General features: G+C 42.2%; 1 protein-coding gene across 2 annotated transcripts in view; it reads right to left on the bottom strand.

The window, feature by feature from the left end:
- plekhh2 (pleckstrin homology domain containing, family H (with MyTH4 domain) member 2) overlaps positions 1–15,540 on the bottom strand; it is a 45,754-nt gene that overhangs the window by 12,735 nt on the left and 17,479 nt on the right. Inside the window, exons 5-21 of one of the 2 annotated variants that reach the window (XM_054799177.1) lie at positions 15,366–15,449; positions 15,196–15,277; positions 14,445–14,630; positions 12,456–13,312; positions 11,446–11,521; positions 11,282–11,376; positions 11,046–11,205; positions 8,802–8,938; positions 8,244–8,357; positions 4,901–4,987; positions 4,627–4,785; positions 4,412–4,492; positions 3,173–3,352; positions 2,598–2,706; positions 924–1,036; positions 576–755; positions 227–324 (exon numbers count right to left, since the gene is read on the bottom strand). In XM_054799177.1, coding sequence (XP_054655152.1) covers positions 227–324; positions 576–755; positions 924–1,036; positions 2,598–2,706; positions 3,173–3,352; positions 4,412–4,492; positions 4,627–4,785; positions 4,901–4,987; positions 8,244–8,357; positions 8,802–8,938; positions 11,046–11,205; positions 11,282–11,376; positions 11,446–11,521; positions 12,456–13,312; positions 14,445–14,630; positions 15,196–15,277; positions 15,366–15,449 — 2,798 coding nt within the window. The remainder of the gene's footprint in view (positions 1–226; positions 325–575; positions 756–923; positions 1,037–2,597; positions 2,707–3,172; positions 3,353–4,411; positions 4,493–4,626; positions 4,786–4,900; positions 4,988–8,243; positions 8,358–8,801; positions 8,939–11,045; positions 11,206–11,281; positions 11,377–11,445; positions 11,522–12,455; positions 13,313–14,444; positions 14,631–15,195; positions 15,278–15,365; positions 15,450–15,540) is intronic. The other variant, XM_054799178.1, reaches the window with a different exon arrangement.

Raw genomic sequence — 15,540 nt, 5'->3', positions numbered from 1 at the left:
CTATTAAGCAATATCAAATTGCCACTTATGATGGGAAAATGTGTATTTAGAGAAGACAAAATCAGGAAATTATACTTCAAATTGGTTAAATTTTTTAGAGAAAATTTGTGCATAGATGATGTTGGAAGTAGTGCTGTTGTGTTGGGATGGCTGTAGTTAATCCATGAGGGTTTGGGGTGAAGGATGTGAGGGTTCAAGTCAGGGCAGGTCAGTGGTGTTTTGTCACCTGGACTCTCCATGACTTTTAAGATGAACTTGGAGCAGCCAGAGGAATGGATGCTGAGGCAGAAATAGTCCAACACACAAGGCTAAAAACTGCCATCCCTAAAAAGTGACACGGAGACACAGTGTTAGGAAACGCTAACATCACACAGCAATGCGCAAAAAGCCACTAAATTACACTGTTAGTGTATCAAGGCAGCATCATTAGTGTTAATCCAGGTTGGTAAATACCATCGCTATGAAACCACCCATTCATTGCTAAAGAGTGCCCTCTGTTGATGACTGTAGAGTTTGCAGGTGAAGATAAGCGGCTCGTGATCAGATTACTGTCACTATGGAGTGAGAATGTTCACCTGCAGGGGTCCTGGCTGGCCGGGCGGCTGTCTCTTTCGGGTCTGCTTTATGAGCTGGCAGAAGAACTCATTTTGAAGCTCAGGGTGGGTCAGACACACCTGCAGGGCGCTCTGAGCCAGAGACACGTGATAGTCGATGGCTGGGGCATCGATAGCCACGTTGATGAACAGCTGACAAGTCTGAGAAGAAAGGTGAGAAAAATGTTCAACACCTTGACATCAATTAAATACTCTTTCATTACAGAACCATAAGAGCAAGTCTGTGTTTTTTTCCCTTGTGAATTTAAGCCATTAAAACAAAGTGTCTGCTAGAAAAAATGTGCTATATTGTAATGAACTTTCCCGCACCTTAAAGAGTTTGACAGCCTCTGTTTGCAGGGCCTGTGAAGGCAACGTGGTGAGAGGAGACGACAAAGCCTCCTTGCTGAAAGACAGCGTTGGGTGTCTCCACGTCATTGAGTCTGGAAATCAAAAAGTCAGCTCAACACGCTTTCAATTTTTTTTTAGCATTTTAACAGTAAAAGAATGAACAGATAGCAAACAAAGATTCATTCGCACTCATTGAAATTTTTGGAAATTCCAAAAATGCAACCACAGAAAAAAAAAGAAAAATCGCACACGAAATCGCACGTGTTGCAAAAAATATTTTTCATTAGTACACTAATCCCTCAGTACTTTGTGCTTCAAATGTCATGGCTTCACTCTACCACAGTTTTTCAAAAATCTATCCATCCATCCATCTCTTTTCTATGCCGCTTATCGTCATTAGGGTCACGAGGGTATGCTGGAGCCTATCCCAGCTGACTGGGTGAGAGGTGGGGTACACCCTGTACTGGTCACCAGCCAATCGCCGGGCACATATAGAAAAACAACCATTCACACTCACATTCATACCTATGGACAATTTCGCCAATTAACCTAACATGCATGTTTGTGGAATGTGGTAGGAAACCGGAGTACCCGGAGAAAACCCACGCACACACGGGGAGAACATGCAAACTCCACACAGAAATGCCCAATGGATATTCGAACTCAGATCTTACAGATCTCCTGACTGTGTGGCCAACATGCTAGCCAGTCAGCCACCATGTGGCAAAAGTTTTTCAAAAATAATTGAATTAATAAATCATGGTGTTTTGTGATGATGAATACGGCCTATTATTAGCAAAAAAAAAAAAGGCCGCACGGTGGTCTAGTGGTTAGCATGTTGGCCACACAGTCACAGTCTGGAGATCGGGAAGACCCCGCCTGTCGCCCGAAGTCAGCTGGGATAGGCTCCAGCATGCCCCCGCGACCCTAATGAAGAAGTGGTATAGAGTTGTCAAAAATAGAGCGTTAAGTTTTTACCCTAATTAACCCATACAGTACGCATCATGGCAAGCCACGCCTCTCTGATATGACGCCAGATGGATGTGTAGTGTAGTGTCCCCACAGGAGTCACACAGTATCTTATGCCCTTCTATAACTTTATTCTGACCTGAACACATCAACAGCAGTGCAATTCCAACACCATAAAATAAAAGTATCCCCATCCCACAAAGACATCTCTAGTCCCTTCCCTTCGAGACACTTCCTCATTGTCACTAGACGGCCGCGAGATGCATTCAATAGCACTCCAGCCGCCCATCCCCGCTCAGAGCTGCATAAAGACACGCACTCCTGTCAACTAATTACGTGTGAAAGGTTATTAACAAAAAGTAAAGAAGAATTTCATTTTGGATATAATTGGGTGGATATGAGAGGATTTGGCATCCAAGTATGCTTTGTTCACAAAACAGTGATTTCCCGTGAAGTGCAGAGGAGCAGTGACTGATACTGTCTCAGCTATTGTACGGTCAAAGGGTGTGCATAACAAACTGGTCTGCAGAATCAAGAGCCCAAACAAAGCATCCTCATGTTGTTCGAGTGATGTACAGTAGCTTATACATGTATGAACTGAGTCTTTCAAACCAAACTTTGTGGGCACAAAGAGTGAGGGGAAGATGTTATTAAAAAGCCCACACATAGCCAGGAAACACTTACTTGGATCTCCATCCAGTTGAAAAAGCTTCCCCACCAATTGTTCAAACTCAGTGCCGACTTTCCCCATCATGGTTGCTGCTGCGACACACAGATGGTACAACCACGAGGCCTAGACAAGACCCAGACTTTGTCAGGTACAGGAAGTCATGTCTCTCTGAAGTGTAGTACTACTTGTATATAGTAGGGCTGCAACCGACAATTACTTTCTTAGTTAATCTGAAGCTTGTTGTTTTGATTAATCGAGTAACCGGTTAGGCCCTAGAAGGAACAAATCAATATGTAGCAAACGCAAGCAGTTAGTGGTTTCACAAAAGAGGCAACAATGTTGATCACTGTTTTCCATAGTCAAAGCTGATCTGTGTGAATATCCTGCTCTGCCTAAAACACTAAGACAATAGGTATGCTTTCATGCATAACTGTGGAAATTTTAAAAATATTCATACTGGAGAAGTTGAAATCAGTTTTCAAATAAAAAAAAAAGGATGAATCGAATACCAAAATAGTTGTTGATTAATTGGATAATCGAGTCATCGATTAATTGTTGCAGCTCTATTATATAATGTAAACAGACGTACCTTCTCATGGTGGGACTCAATGAGCAGGTAAGTTGGTTCTTGATCCTGTGGGTGGATGGCGATGGTAAAGGACACTTCCTGTAAGCTGCCCACACACGCTTTCAGGTCATCGTCTGAGTCCTGAGACCTGTCCACCTCCTCAACCCGGGCATCCCAAAGCTTAATCTGACCAAGGGGGAACTGAGAACATACACAAGCAATACAGTAAATCAGTAAGGACGGCATATTTTTTGCGCCATCGCTTCCCCCTGTAGTTTCAAAGCGAAATTAAATACAAAATACAGTAGATCTCCACCATTTGTTGAGGTTACTTTCTAAGAACACCCATCATTCGTCTATTTTTTGACACACAGCTCACTGCCTGTTGTAATTCCATTAACACCTTATGGCCATATATTAACTTGTGTTCACCTCACTGCAAGTTTAGTGGCTGGACTGAGAGTCGACGCTATAGTGGCCAAATACAGGCCATATTTGCTGGATCTGATACCAGAAAAAAATATGTACAGTAATCCTTTGTTTATCGCGGTTAACTGGTTCCAGACCCGACCATAATGAGTGAATTTCCGCAAAGTAGGATTTACCGAAAGCTGACATAAATAAGTCGCATGCTCATGTGTGCTGCTGTAAATATTGGAAGTGACGTCAGGGGTTCAGAGTTGAGTTTTAGCTTGGTGCGCGTTATGGCTGCAACAGTAGCCCACGTTAGGGCTTATTTTGCCTGTTGTGAGATCATTGAAACCTGCAAAAAAAAAAACTTTGTTGTTCCAGCAATCAAGTCTGGTGCTTGTGTGTCTCACTGAACATCAAAGTAACATTTCTGACATCTAAACGACCAGTGTAGAATACTATATATCATATCATCACAACATCCTTGAATGCATGTTCTGAAGGCCCTATATTTGTATTTTACTTCATTTTGCCATTTTTATGCTTGAAATTTTTTAATTTAGGCAACAAAATATGCAAAATGTGCTTTTTTTTTTACTAATAAAAGTCCATATTCAACCACAAAACAGCAATGATTTATTAAAATCTATATTTAAAAAAAATTCGAAGCGGCATGTGTTGGGAGATCACTGTAACCGGTGCGACTTGATCCAAAAGCCCAAACGTAAATGCTCAATGTTGTGGAACGCGGTGGCTGCAATGCATTGTAGCACAGTAGCTTGTTTATGTTATTTCCAGCAGCATCACTTGTTTCCTGCAAAACCGTGTGATTAATATTGTAGAGTGTACCTTGTCCTCTTGGCTGCGAAAGTAGTACAGGGTTTTGCCAATCAGAGCGCACCAAACCCGCTTAGAGTAGCCGTGTTTTACCTGCCGTGAGGAGTAAAACGTGAACAGTGGTCAATGTGTGCATCTGTAAAAAACTAATAAAATGTACTGTAACTGCAGGTATCTTCATTTGAGAAAACATGCATATTGGGAAAGAGTCACCCCAACAGTATCACCTTGATAAGCTGTCCCTTCATGCCAGGCCGCATATCCGGCTGAGTGAAGAGTGGACTTGCAGCTTTGACTCTCAGTACACTCTGCAGCACTCTAAGCCACTCCTCCAGTAGGTTAGGTGAGTCTGCTTTGAGGTAGTACACCCGCTTCCCCGTCACTATCTACACACAACAATAAATGTCAGTGGGGAAAAGGAAAAGGAAAGGTGCAGTCATACTTGATTGTCTCATCTAAATACGCCAAACATACTCAATGACTAAAGTATCATAAGAATACCTGGAGGACTTGTTTTCCCTCTCCACGTGCAATGTTGCTGGTGGCGTTGACCTCAATCTGACCTTGAGGTTTCCTGATCACATCGCTCTACGGAAACATAAACAGGAGCTTGTAGAAGGGTCAACAAAGCTGAGTAAATTCAAAGAGTGGAGAACAGTCAGATATTTCTCATATAATAATTAGGGCTGTCAAAAATAACGCGTTAACGGCGGTAACTATCCATCCATCTTCGATGCCGCTTATCTTTACCAGTGTCGCGGGTATGCTGGAGCCTATCCCAGCATACTTCGGGCGAGAGGTGGGGCACAACCTGCACTTCAATCGCAGGGCGCATATGGACAAACAACCATTCACGCTCACATTCATTTAACCTAACATGCATGTTTTTGGATTGCGGGAGGAAACCAGAGTACGGTACCTGGAGAAAACCCAAGCACGCACGGGGAGAACATGCAAACATGCAAACTCCACACAGAGATGCCCAACGGAGATTCGAACCCAGATCTTTCCAATCTCCTGACTGTGTGGCCAACATGCTAACCACTAGGCCACTGTACGGCCGGCGCTAACAAATTTATTTTAATAATTATACTACATTTTTTGGTGTAATTAACGCATGCGCAGCCGAGCAAGCACGCCTCTCTGTTATGATGGCAAATGGAAGCACAATGGAGCGCATCCCCACACAGTCACACAGAGTCTAATGTTCTTTTAGAACCTGAACACACCGACAGCAGTACAATTCCAACACCATATACGGTATGTATCTCCAACTCACACACGTCTTTAGTCCGTTCATCCTGGGAACGACACTTCCTCATTCTCATTACAAGAACGTGAGATGCACTGAGGGACACTCCGAACATCACAAAAACGGCTTTATAATGCGTATGTGTGTGTGTGTGTAAATAAACAGGAAGATATGGATATGGATGTGGATATTCTTATCGCTCACTTCGTAACTCTTAGTTCGGATGTACAATTTGCTACATTTAAATATGCTGGAAAATACACGGAAAACAAGTACATTTACCTTAAATTACGCATTTGGACACAACCCCTCAAAAACATGGTTTAAAGTGTGATTAAAATCTTCTGCTACTATAAAACTATTGTGAGACAAATATATTTTTATATTGATTTGGAGCTGTTAATACATACAAATACATTTATATAATATTATATATAATTTATATAATTTATCTTTCTATGAATTAAATACAGTAAAAATTGGCATATTTCAGATATAGTTGCTAATGATCATCAGTCATGATTCATTAATGATTACATTTTGTAATCATTTGACAGCCCTAATAATAATATATTCTATTGTTAAAACATTTTTCAGGCTTCACAAAAAAAAACAAAACAACCTAAACAACAAAACTACCGTCTGAAATTATTCTTTTGTTTGCATGAGGACCTCTTAGCAGATGCTTCTATTATTTACATTCCGACACACGCACGGGCTCCGCAATTTATTGAAATTTGTTGGCCGTGACCAGCACGTAGAGGAAGTAGGGTATCAGAAGGGTTGCAAGTGTGTCGTATTTATGGAGCAAGTGATTCGTGACACGCACGTGCTTGCCACTCGCCGTGGCCGGGCAAGGCGTATTAATATCGGATACGCTATGTGAGCAGCCGCCGTGCGTTCACAGAGTTGGAGACAACCAGAGTGTACAGCTGGAGGAGTCGCCCGCTGCAGGCACCTACGGGCTTTGTGTGCTGTCTGCGGGTTTGAAAATCCGTGCGGGCCAGGTGCGTGTTTGTTGCAATTTTCCCCATCTTTGCCCGTAGCCAGCACGTAGGTGCATGTATGTCAGGATTAAGGCCCACTTCAAGACAAGTTTGTATAATCACACTGTTGCCTGTTGAATGCATTAACGGCTTCACATACTGTATAAATGTAATGCAAACACCATACACATTCCTGCACAAAATGTTAAGACCATTTGAAAAATTGCAAGAATTAAATTTTGCACTGTTGGATCTTAAAGAGGAGTAGAAGCTTCAAAATGTAAAAAGAAGAAATGGGACTGCTACAAAAAATGTTTGCATAAGCAATTTAACCCAGAACCCAACCCGGCAACTCCCCTAATAGACATACTTTTTTTTTTTTTTTTTTTTAAAGGACTCAATGAGTAGCTGCACCATACTGACCTCAAAAATTTAGGCATGTTTGATGCCAGTGTTTCCAGGAGGCTAGTGGGAATGTTGCTCCACGTGGGGAAGATGGAGGGCATTCACTATCTGAAACTGATTTCAGTTTTTGTAAACTTCCCTTGCCGTCCATCCCCAAATGTTCTAAATTGGATTTAGATCAGGGCAACATGCAGGATGGTCGAAAAGAGTGAGGTTATTCTTTTTTCAGGCAGGCATTTTGAACTGCAGCGTTGTCCTGTTGAAAAAGCCAGTCATGACCACTCAGGCGAGGGCCTTCTGTCATGAGGGATGCCCCCTGTAGCATCTCCACTTAGCAGCTACCATTTGACGCCCCTGCACAACCTGAAGCTCCATTCTTCCATTGAAGGAAAAAGCACCCCAGATCATGATGGCGCCCCTCCACTGTGCCGTGTGGAAAACATCTCAGGTGGGTTCTCCTTGTCATGCCAGTATTGTTGAAAGTCATCAGGACTGTCAAGGTTACATTTTTCTCATCAGAGAATAAAACTTTCTTCCACCTTTCAATGTCCCATGTTTGGTTCTCTTGTCCAAATTCCAAACGAGTGATTTTGTGGTGTTTTGACGACGTTTTTTCTTCTTAAATCCCTTCTCTCACAGATGCCCTGTGATGGTTATTGGACTGCACTTGGCACCAGTAACAACCTTCAATTGGGCCGAGGATGGTCCTGTGCCTCAACTGACAGCTAATCGGATTCTCCGGATCAGCGCCAGTGACACTTTTTTGGGTCTACCACTCGACTTCTAACCCTCAGGATCACTGAAGAAGTTTCAAATGACTGTCTTACTGCGTCTAACCTCAGCAGCAATGGTGCGCGGCGAGAGGCCTTGCTTATGCAGCTCAACAATCGGACTGCGTTCAAAGAGAGAAAGCTTTTTTTCCTTGGCCCTCAATGCTTTTTTGCAATAAACTGAAAAACATTTTTTGTCTCACTCCCATTTCTTCTTTTTAAATTTTCTCTACTTAGAACCTCCTTAAGATCCAACACTGCACAGTGTAAATTCTTACAACGTTTCAACTGGTGTGTAACACTTTGATCAGGAGTGTATAACATACAATACAATGGCACCGATTCAAAAGCTGTAAAAATACAGCATTCAAAATCTATGAACTATGCTGCACACAGATGTGGAACTGCTAGATGTGATGTGACAAACTCACTGGGGATTTATAGTAGAGCAGCTCTCCATCTTTCAAGACAAACCAGCGCCTCTTCCAGGTTTTCTTCCAGGTCTTCACCATTTTCAGCAGATAGCCTGATTTCTCCATTGATTCCTAAAACAACGTGTTTATAAAGAATATATAGAAGAGCAAGAGGTAGGGTACACCCTAGATTGGTTGCCAGACAGCCACAGGGTACATACTGTACAGACAAACAATCATTCCCATTCACACATATGGGTCATTTAAAGTCTCCATTAAACCAAACAGTCAATAACCTAATAAAATCGGAGGAAAAAATTGTGATGGCAACTCCAGTGACGATAAATGTGCTTTGTCGCAACCGTGGCCAGAAATGCTATCTACAATAATACCAGATAAATGCAATAGGTGGCCATAGTTTCAAAACAGTTCGATTTAAATGGTTTCAACAATGGAATTTTATTTTTTAAGTATAAAAAAAAAGTTTCATCCTTTGTAGTCTCCTAATTTCTCTTATATAATAATATTTATATATATAATATTGGTAATGAGTTTGCTTGAAATCCAAATACATACAGTCTTGCTGTTGTCTCGAGCAGAGCAGCAAGTTTTGGGAAGTTTCTGTTCTGGTTCAGAGCACTCGGTATCGGTGGAATAGGCATCAGGTGGGATGGCATAGTCGCTCTCTGATGTCATTGAAGACATGGACACCGCTGCAAGCAAAGTGGTTAAACATTTGTTAGGTGCACACATTATGAACCACATTTTTTAACAATATGTAATAAAGACACAAACTAAGTCATAGAATTAAAAAAAAAAAATTGTAGTAGGTGATTTGCCCTGACTTCACTTGCAAGCAGCGTGGGTTCAGTCCCCACGCAGTGACTGTGTGAGCGCGAGTGTGAATGCTTGTTTGTATGTGCTCTGTGATTGACTGGCGACCACTCCAGGCTGTAATGTACCTTTCACCCAAAGTCAGCTAGGATAGGCTCCAGGTCCCCGTCACCCTCAACAGGATAAGCGGTAGACAATGGATGGATGCATGGAAACTGCTTCCATACAGTGAATGAATGGAACCTTCTCGGAAAAAACTGGATGGAATTTTCCCAATTCAGACTTCATACAATCAAGCTGCATATGACAAAAATCTGATTTGGCGCTGGCAAAGGTTATACTTCTATATGAAGGCCCTGTCACACCTTGACGATTTAGCCAGCGCATGCCCGACGTGATCATTTTGATGGCATACGTTGAACTGTGGACGTTTTTTTCAATTTTGGGCGTATACATAGCGTATTCATAACGAGTTCGACGTATGCATGACGTATTAGTAACTTATATAGAACGTTTGTACAACTTATAGACAACTTATACCAACGAATGCGTAGCGTGTTGGCGGCGTTCACAACTTATGCCCAACACCAGTCTAACTTATGCAAACCGCACGGCAGCGTATGGCCGACGATCACGTGCCGTAGCCTATAAAAAGCCCGCCACTCGATGACTCACCTCACTAGACATCGTAGTGTCAACATCACCATCATGCTGAAGAAAATTTCGAAGACTGCTGCCAAGAAGTATCAGGGAAGTGACGGAGGGATCCATCACCACCCACAGCCTCCCCCTCCCACTCTCACTCTGATGGAGATGACGCAGGTTGTAACTGCCTCTTCCCCTTCTGTTGGTTCCATTCCCAGTGTCTCAGTGCCCTCTACTGGTCAAGCATGTAGCAGTATAAATATGGAGTTCCTACAAGGCATAGCATAATGTACTGTATCTGCAAACACAACAGCCTCCATCTCCTCTCAGCCAATCCTTGCCAAGAAGAGAGCCAAGTAGACACAGTTTTGTCTCAAAGTATGTTGACGTATTACAACTTGTGTGTAACTTACAAATAACGTGTGTGAACGGGCGTCAACGATCGCATAACTTATTGCCCGCGTATGTGGGACGTATGAATCATACGTTGACATACGTCAAAAAGTTTTGTGCATGCACAACATTTTTGGACAACTTGGACGTACTACACGACATATGCCGGCGTGCTTCAGTGTGCTCTTAACTTATACAAAACTTACCCATAACTTATTCGACGTACGCCAGCGTATTGGCCAAATTTTTCATACGTTGGCGTAAGCTGGCTAAATCGTCAAAGTGTGACAGGGCCTTGAGTTGCATCAACAATCAATGATCAGTGTACAGTGGACACACATTCACAGACTGCAAATTCATGGATTTTTGGTAACAAATTGCGATACTTGTTTTTTTTTTTCCACAGAAAATACATTCACCAATTTGGTAATAATTTATAAATGTGTGATAATACGGGTAAAATGTACAACATACTACTACAAAAAAAGCCCTTGACTTTTACATGCTTATATCTTTATGCTTCACTGATGTTTTTTAGTTGCGGTGAGACTTGACAAAAAACACTTTGTTCGGTGGCTCTTGAACGCACCATAGTTGAAACTCTACACCGTGCCTCTGTTCATGGCTCATCTTACATTATCGTTCATTAGTGGTAAGTATCTGTACATTTTATAATTTCAAATGCAAAGTGTGTTGGGGGGAGGTTTTATTGCAAAGGTTGATCTGAAATCGGAGGAGAACGTCAATGTTAAGTTAGCAGAAAGGGTTGGAGGAAACCATGTGTCAAAAATAGACATCTTTATGGGTGTTTCAATTAGCCGCTGATTTTCGCCAATCGCCGGTAGTCCTGGAAAGCGTGGATCTACTGTAATGTGATTGTTGAAACATTTGTGTCTGTTTCTTGAGGAAGAATGACACAGACTGAAATTTGACTTTTTGGAATTGTACCTCTTTTTAGAGAGCGTGGACTGCCTGGGATACTGTCCTTGTGGGAGCTGGAGGAGTTGTGGGAGCTGCACAAGGAACCGTCCTCTTCTCCCGAACTGGACGACTCATCTGAGCTGGATGACTCATCTGAGAACGGACTGCTGCTCAGCAGGGTGGCTTTCTGCAGAGACACAGGGTATTGGAATTCAGTAAGATCATAAAAACACAAGCCTACTTCTTAAAACAGTTGTACTTACCCCCTTCAGAGTAGTGTATACTGGTGTGGTCATGTTTTTATAAACGAGGGATGTGTATATTACAAAGGCAGGATAGGAGGATTGCAACGAGGGGTCTGCAACACAAAGTTTGAGTTCTCAGTCAATCTGAATTTGACTTGTCATCATGACAATGTCACACTTACCTTTGCTAGCCGAGTCTGCGCAGGATGTCTCAGAGAGCCTGATTCCTGATTTAGCCACTGCATAGATGCGACTCTCCTGTAGAGACGCAAGCACGTTAATATACACACACTGCCTACAACATTAGCATTTGCAGCAATTTTGACCGAAACATTATTTTTGTATTTGGAGGAAAACCTGCCATTTTGTGCTTAGAATCTCCATAATTAGGCCCTTATTGGTTGAAAACCCATCTTATTCCCACTACAGTACATTGGTAAAGCTTGAGTTGCACACAAAGTCATCAGAGGTAAACTTGAACTCGCTATATACAATGAATCATCTTGATATTTACAGCTTGTCAACCCAAAAGCCTACCTTACTCACGGTGCAACCAAAACACATGTGGAGCACATAATGTAACCATACCACATGGACTATGCGGGTATCGAAACAGACACTTACACGCTAATATACATGTAAAACAATGCTATTTTATACTAATTTATAATCTGCAAGGCATGCCGGGAAGCCCACAAGCACACTTTACCATACTGAAAAATGAAATCGTAACACAGTGGTCCTTTGCAATATTGCATTTTTTATCGCGTCGTGTCTCAGAACATTCAAACATGCAATAAAAGCCTGTTGTTCTGGCGATCAAGCCTGGTACTTGAGTGTCTCACCCAACATTGCAGTAACATTACTGACACCTAGTGACCAGTGTAGAATACTACATATCATCATCATCGTCTTTGAATGCTTTATATTAGCCATTTTTATGCTTGAAAATACATCATTTCGGCAAAAAAAAACATACACTTTGCTTACATACGCATATTTTTGGAGTAATAATAGGACGTAATCAACCACATGGAAGGTTGAATTAAATGCCTGGTAACAGAATACAATGTTTTTGTTGTGCTTATCTTTACGCATTCACCCATGAGAGGTCGCCACAGCAAGACAATTTCATGATGATTTGGCTTAGTTTTTATGGCACGACATTCTTCATAAAATTATGCATGCTTACCCAGGAGGGGAGCCTGTGTAAAGGGGGTGTAGGAGGTGAACTGTGACTGTCTGGGGTTATTTCTAGACAACCATCAGAAGGGACGGGTGTGGCCTGTATGGAAAGCATTGTGGGTTTGGCACGAGAGCTGGGGCGGATCTGCGGGGGCGGATCCTTGCCCGTTTCCATGCTGAGCTCCTCCCCTTGGTCAAGGTCCGTTTCCTGTGGCCGGGGGGAGCGCAGCATGCTGAGGGCGTTACGTGTTTGTCCGTGTGCTGCCTCTGTGCTGACTGGCGGTTGGCTCAGGTGCTTTTTGGCCATGGCTACATGCATCAAACCCAAACCCGTTGGGGTCCGCAGTCGCGGTTGCTTGGGTGAGGCTGGGTTGTCTCTAAAGTCCTGGGGTGGGTTGGGTCGTTTAGGAGTGAGAGCTGGTGTGACGATGGGGCTGGGGGTCTTAGGTTCACTGGATGAGGATGAGGAGTCAAGGGTCTGTGACTGAAATCGTTCGTTGAGTTCCTCAGAGGTGCAGTCCTCCCTCATTTTACCCCCCTCTGAGGGGCCCAGCAGACTGAAGCTGGTTCGCTCCACTCGCTGCATGTCGTCATCAAACAGAGAGCTGCTGTCGTCTGAGGCCTCGCTCCCAACGCGACTTAACTCCAGTACAGTGGCCCCGCCTTCTTCTCTGACCTCACATCTTCCTCCTTCTTCAGCACTGGAGAGCACTGAGGAAACGCTACGAGACTCAGACCTACTTGCTGCAAAATCTAATGTATTACTGGGCTGATTCTCTTCTGGGGTATCCAGGAGTCTGTTTTGATTTGATCTCTGGGTTTCAGCACCAGAGGATGAGGAGGTCGTCTGCTTACTTCCCTTTTCTGTCAAAGTAAACAAGAACATCTGACTTATTTTGTTGTCATTCTGAGGTCACTTCATTCTACATGCCTGCAGCGGATCCCCACATACTCCTGATAGTTACCAAATTTTGGTAAAAAAAGAACGTTATTGCTCTGAAAATAGGCCATTTCTTTCTGCAGAAAACACATCTCCGTCATGCTATGTTGGTAATAATTTCTAAATATGTGATAATCCAAGTAAAATGTACAGCAAGGGTGTCCAAACTTTTTTCCACCGAGGGCCGCATGCTGAAAAATCAAAGGAAGGATGCGGGGGCCACTTTTACATTTTCTAAACCAACCCATGCAGATATGTAGAGATGTTTTTTATATTTAAAGAAAAAAAACAGCCTGCATCTCTGCTTTGTGTTATCAGTGACAAGCACATTATTAGTGTCAACCTTTTCTCCTTATGCTACACTTTTTTGCTGTTTCTCTTAATTTTTACCAATATGTACATTTTTTACATTTTTTCTTGTAGTATTAAGTCTTTATTTTCAGAATATTTAGATTGTAACATTCTAGCTTTTACCCAACCTAATTTTTTTCAAATTGCAACTTTATTTTTTGTTTTGTTTGTTTCTCAAATTGCAACTTTTTTTCCCTTTAATTATTAAACTTGATGCTATTTTATTTGTTATTTTTTATTGATTAATCATATTTTTGTGTCAAAGGCCAATAAAAAAAAGTTGCGGGCTGTAAATGGCCCTCAGGCCGCACTTGGGACACCCCCGATGTACAGCATACATATACCACTGTTAAAAAAGCCCACCTTTACATATCGTCTTTATTCTTCACTGACAGTTTTTTTTTTCATTAAGTGTTGAAATTTTGCACTTTGTATGGTGGTTCTTGAACGCACCGTGGTTGTTGTGACGTAAAAGTGAAAGTTTTGTAAATAACTTTTACACCGTGACTCAGATTCAATCCGAACAAGTCGTATGTCACAAGGTCTAACCTCTGTTCCTGAAAATTTTACATCTTACATGGCCACACAACTGAACAGACAAAAATCCTTTTCTTGAGACACCATATTGACCCAAACGATGTTAACCTCCAGAAAAAAATTCAAGTTCACAGAATTTGCTTCCTCATATTGTACTCGTATTCGTACCAATGTTGATCCTTCCTTCGGTCTCTCCCTGGGTGCTAAGGCTCCTCTGGGAAGGTAAAGGTCCTGTTAAGACCTGTGGGCTTTTCCCTCTAACCTGGAAGCAGCCAAATGTCAGACTGCTGACACGCTGGGCTTCACCTGGCCTGCACAAAACAGCTCGTCCACCAGAGTACTTCTGCTCAAATTCTGAAAGAAAAAAAAGACAATTACAGGAATCTTTACTCGAGTCCTCACTGAAATAAGTACAGTACTGATCAAAAGTTCACTTGCAAATGTCCTCGTTTGTAAAGAAAAACATTTTTTCATGCAAACTACAAACATTTGTATCCATTTCATAGAAAAATTAAAATGATCCTGAAGTTGCCTATTCATCCTCTGTTGACGCTACTACTGGTGTTTGTACTCCTTTGTGCAGCTGCCAGTTGACCACCTTTGAGAGATCTTAAACTACACACTCTTGATATTTGTCTTGCACGGTTGTGCGTCAGGGTCTCCCCCTCATTTTTTGTCCTTGTTAAAGACAAACGTCACATTTGCAAAAATAGTACCCTGATTAATACTCTCCCCCAAACTGGACCCATCACACCAGTCAGACAAATGCATAAACAACTAGGGAATGAAAAAGCAATTCCGTATATCTGTGTGCAGCAAATACAACCCACAGAACAGAACAGGAAGTTAGGAAAGCACCAATCAAAAGCAATCATTTTAACAAATGCCCGCGTAGCCTTCGGCCTCAGACTTACAGTACCTTCTATTTTCTTTTCTAGCTCCATAATCTGAGCTTCTTGTTGCTTGTTGGTTTCTCTTAGTGCAGCGTTCTCCACCTCAAACTGAAGCAGAAACACGTTTTAGGTGGAGGCAGTTGTAATTTAAGTCATTCCATTCCATTTTAATCTGCATGAACACATTTTTCTCCACCTCTGACAACTTGAGCATCACCCATTCCTTGATCTTAGCCGCTTTCTCCTCCACTGTCTTGGCATCTTGCAGCCTTGACTGTTTCTTTTGCAAGGAAACAAAGCACAAGTCATGGACTTACAGTACAAACATGAGCCAGTGTTTTTGAAACAGACATTCAAAATCAATCAATTAT

This window comes from Dunckerocampus dactyliophorus, chromosome 14 (genome assembly GCF_027744805.1).
Source record: "Dunckerocampus dactyliophorus isolate RoL2022-P2 chromosome 14, RoL_Ddac_1.1, whole genome shotgun sequence".
NCBI classification, from domain to species: Eukaryota; Metazoa; Chordata; class Actinopteri; order Syngnathiformes; family Syngnathidae; genus Dunckerocampus; species Dunckerocampus dactyliophorus.
This window is presented reverse-complemented; position numbering and strand designations above follow the sequence as displayed.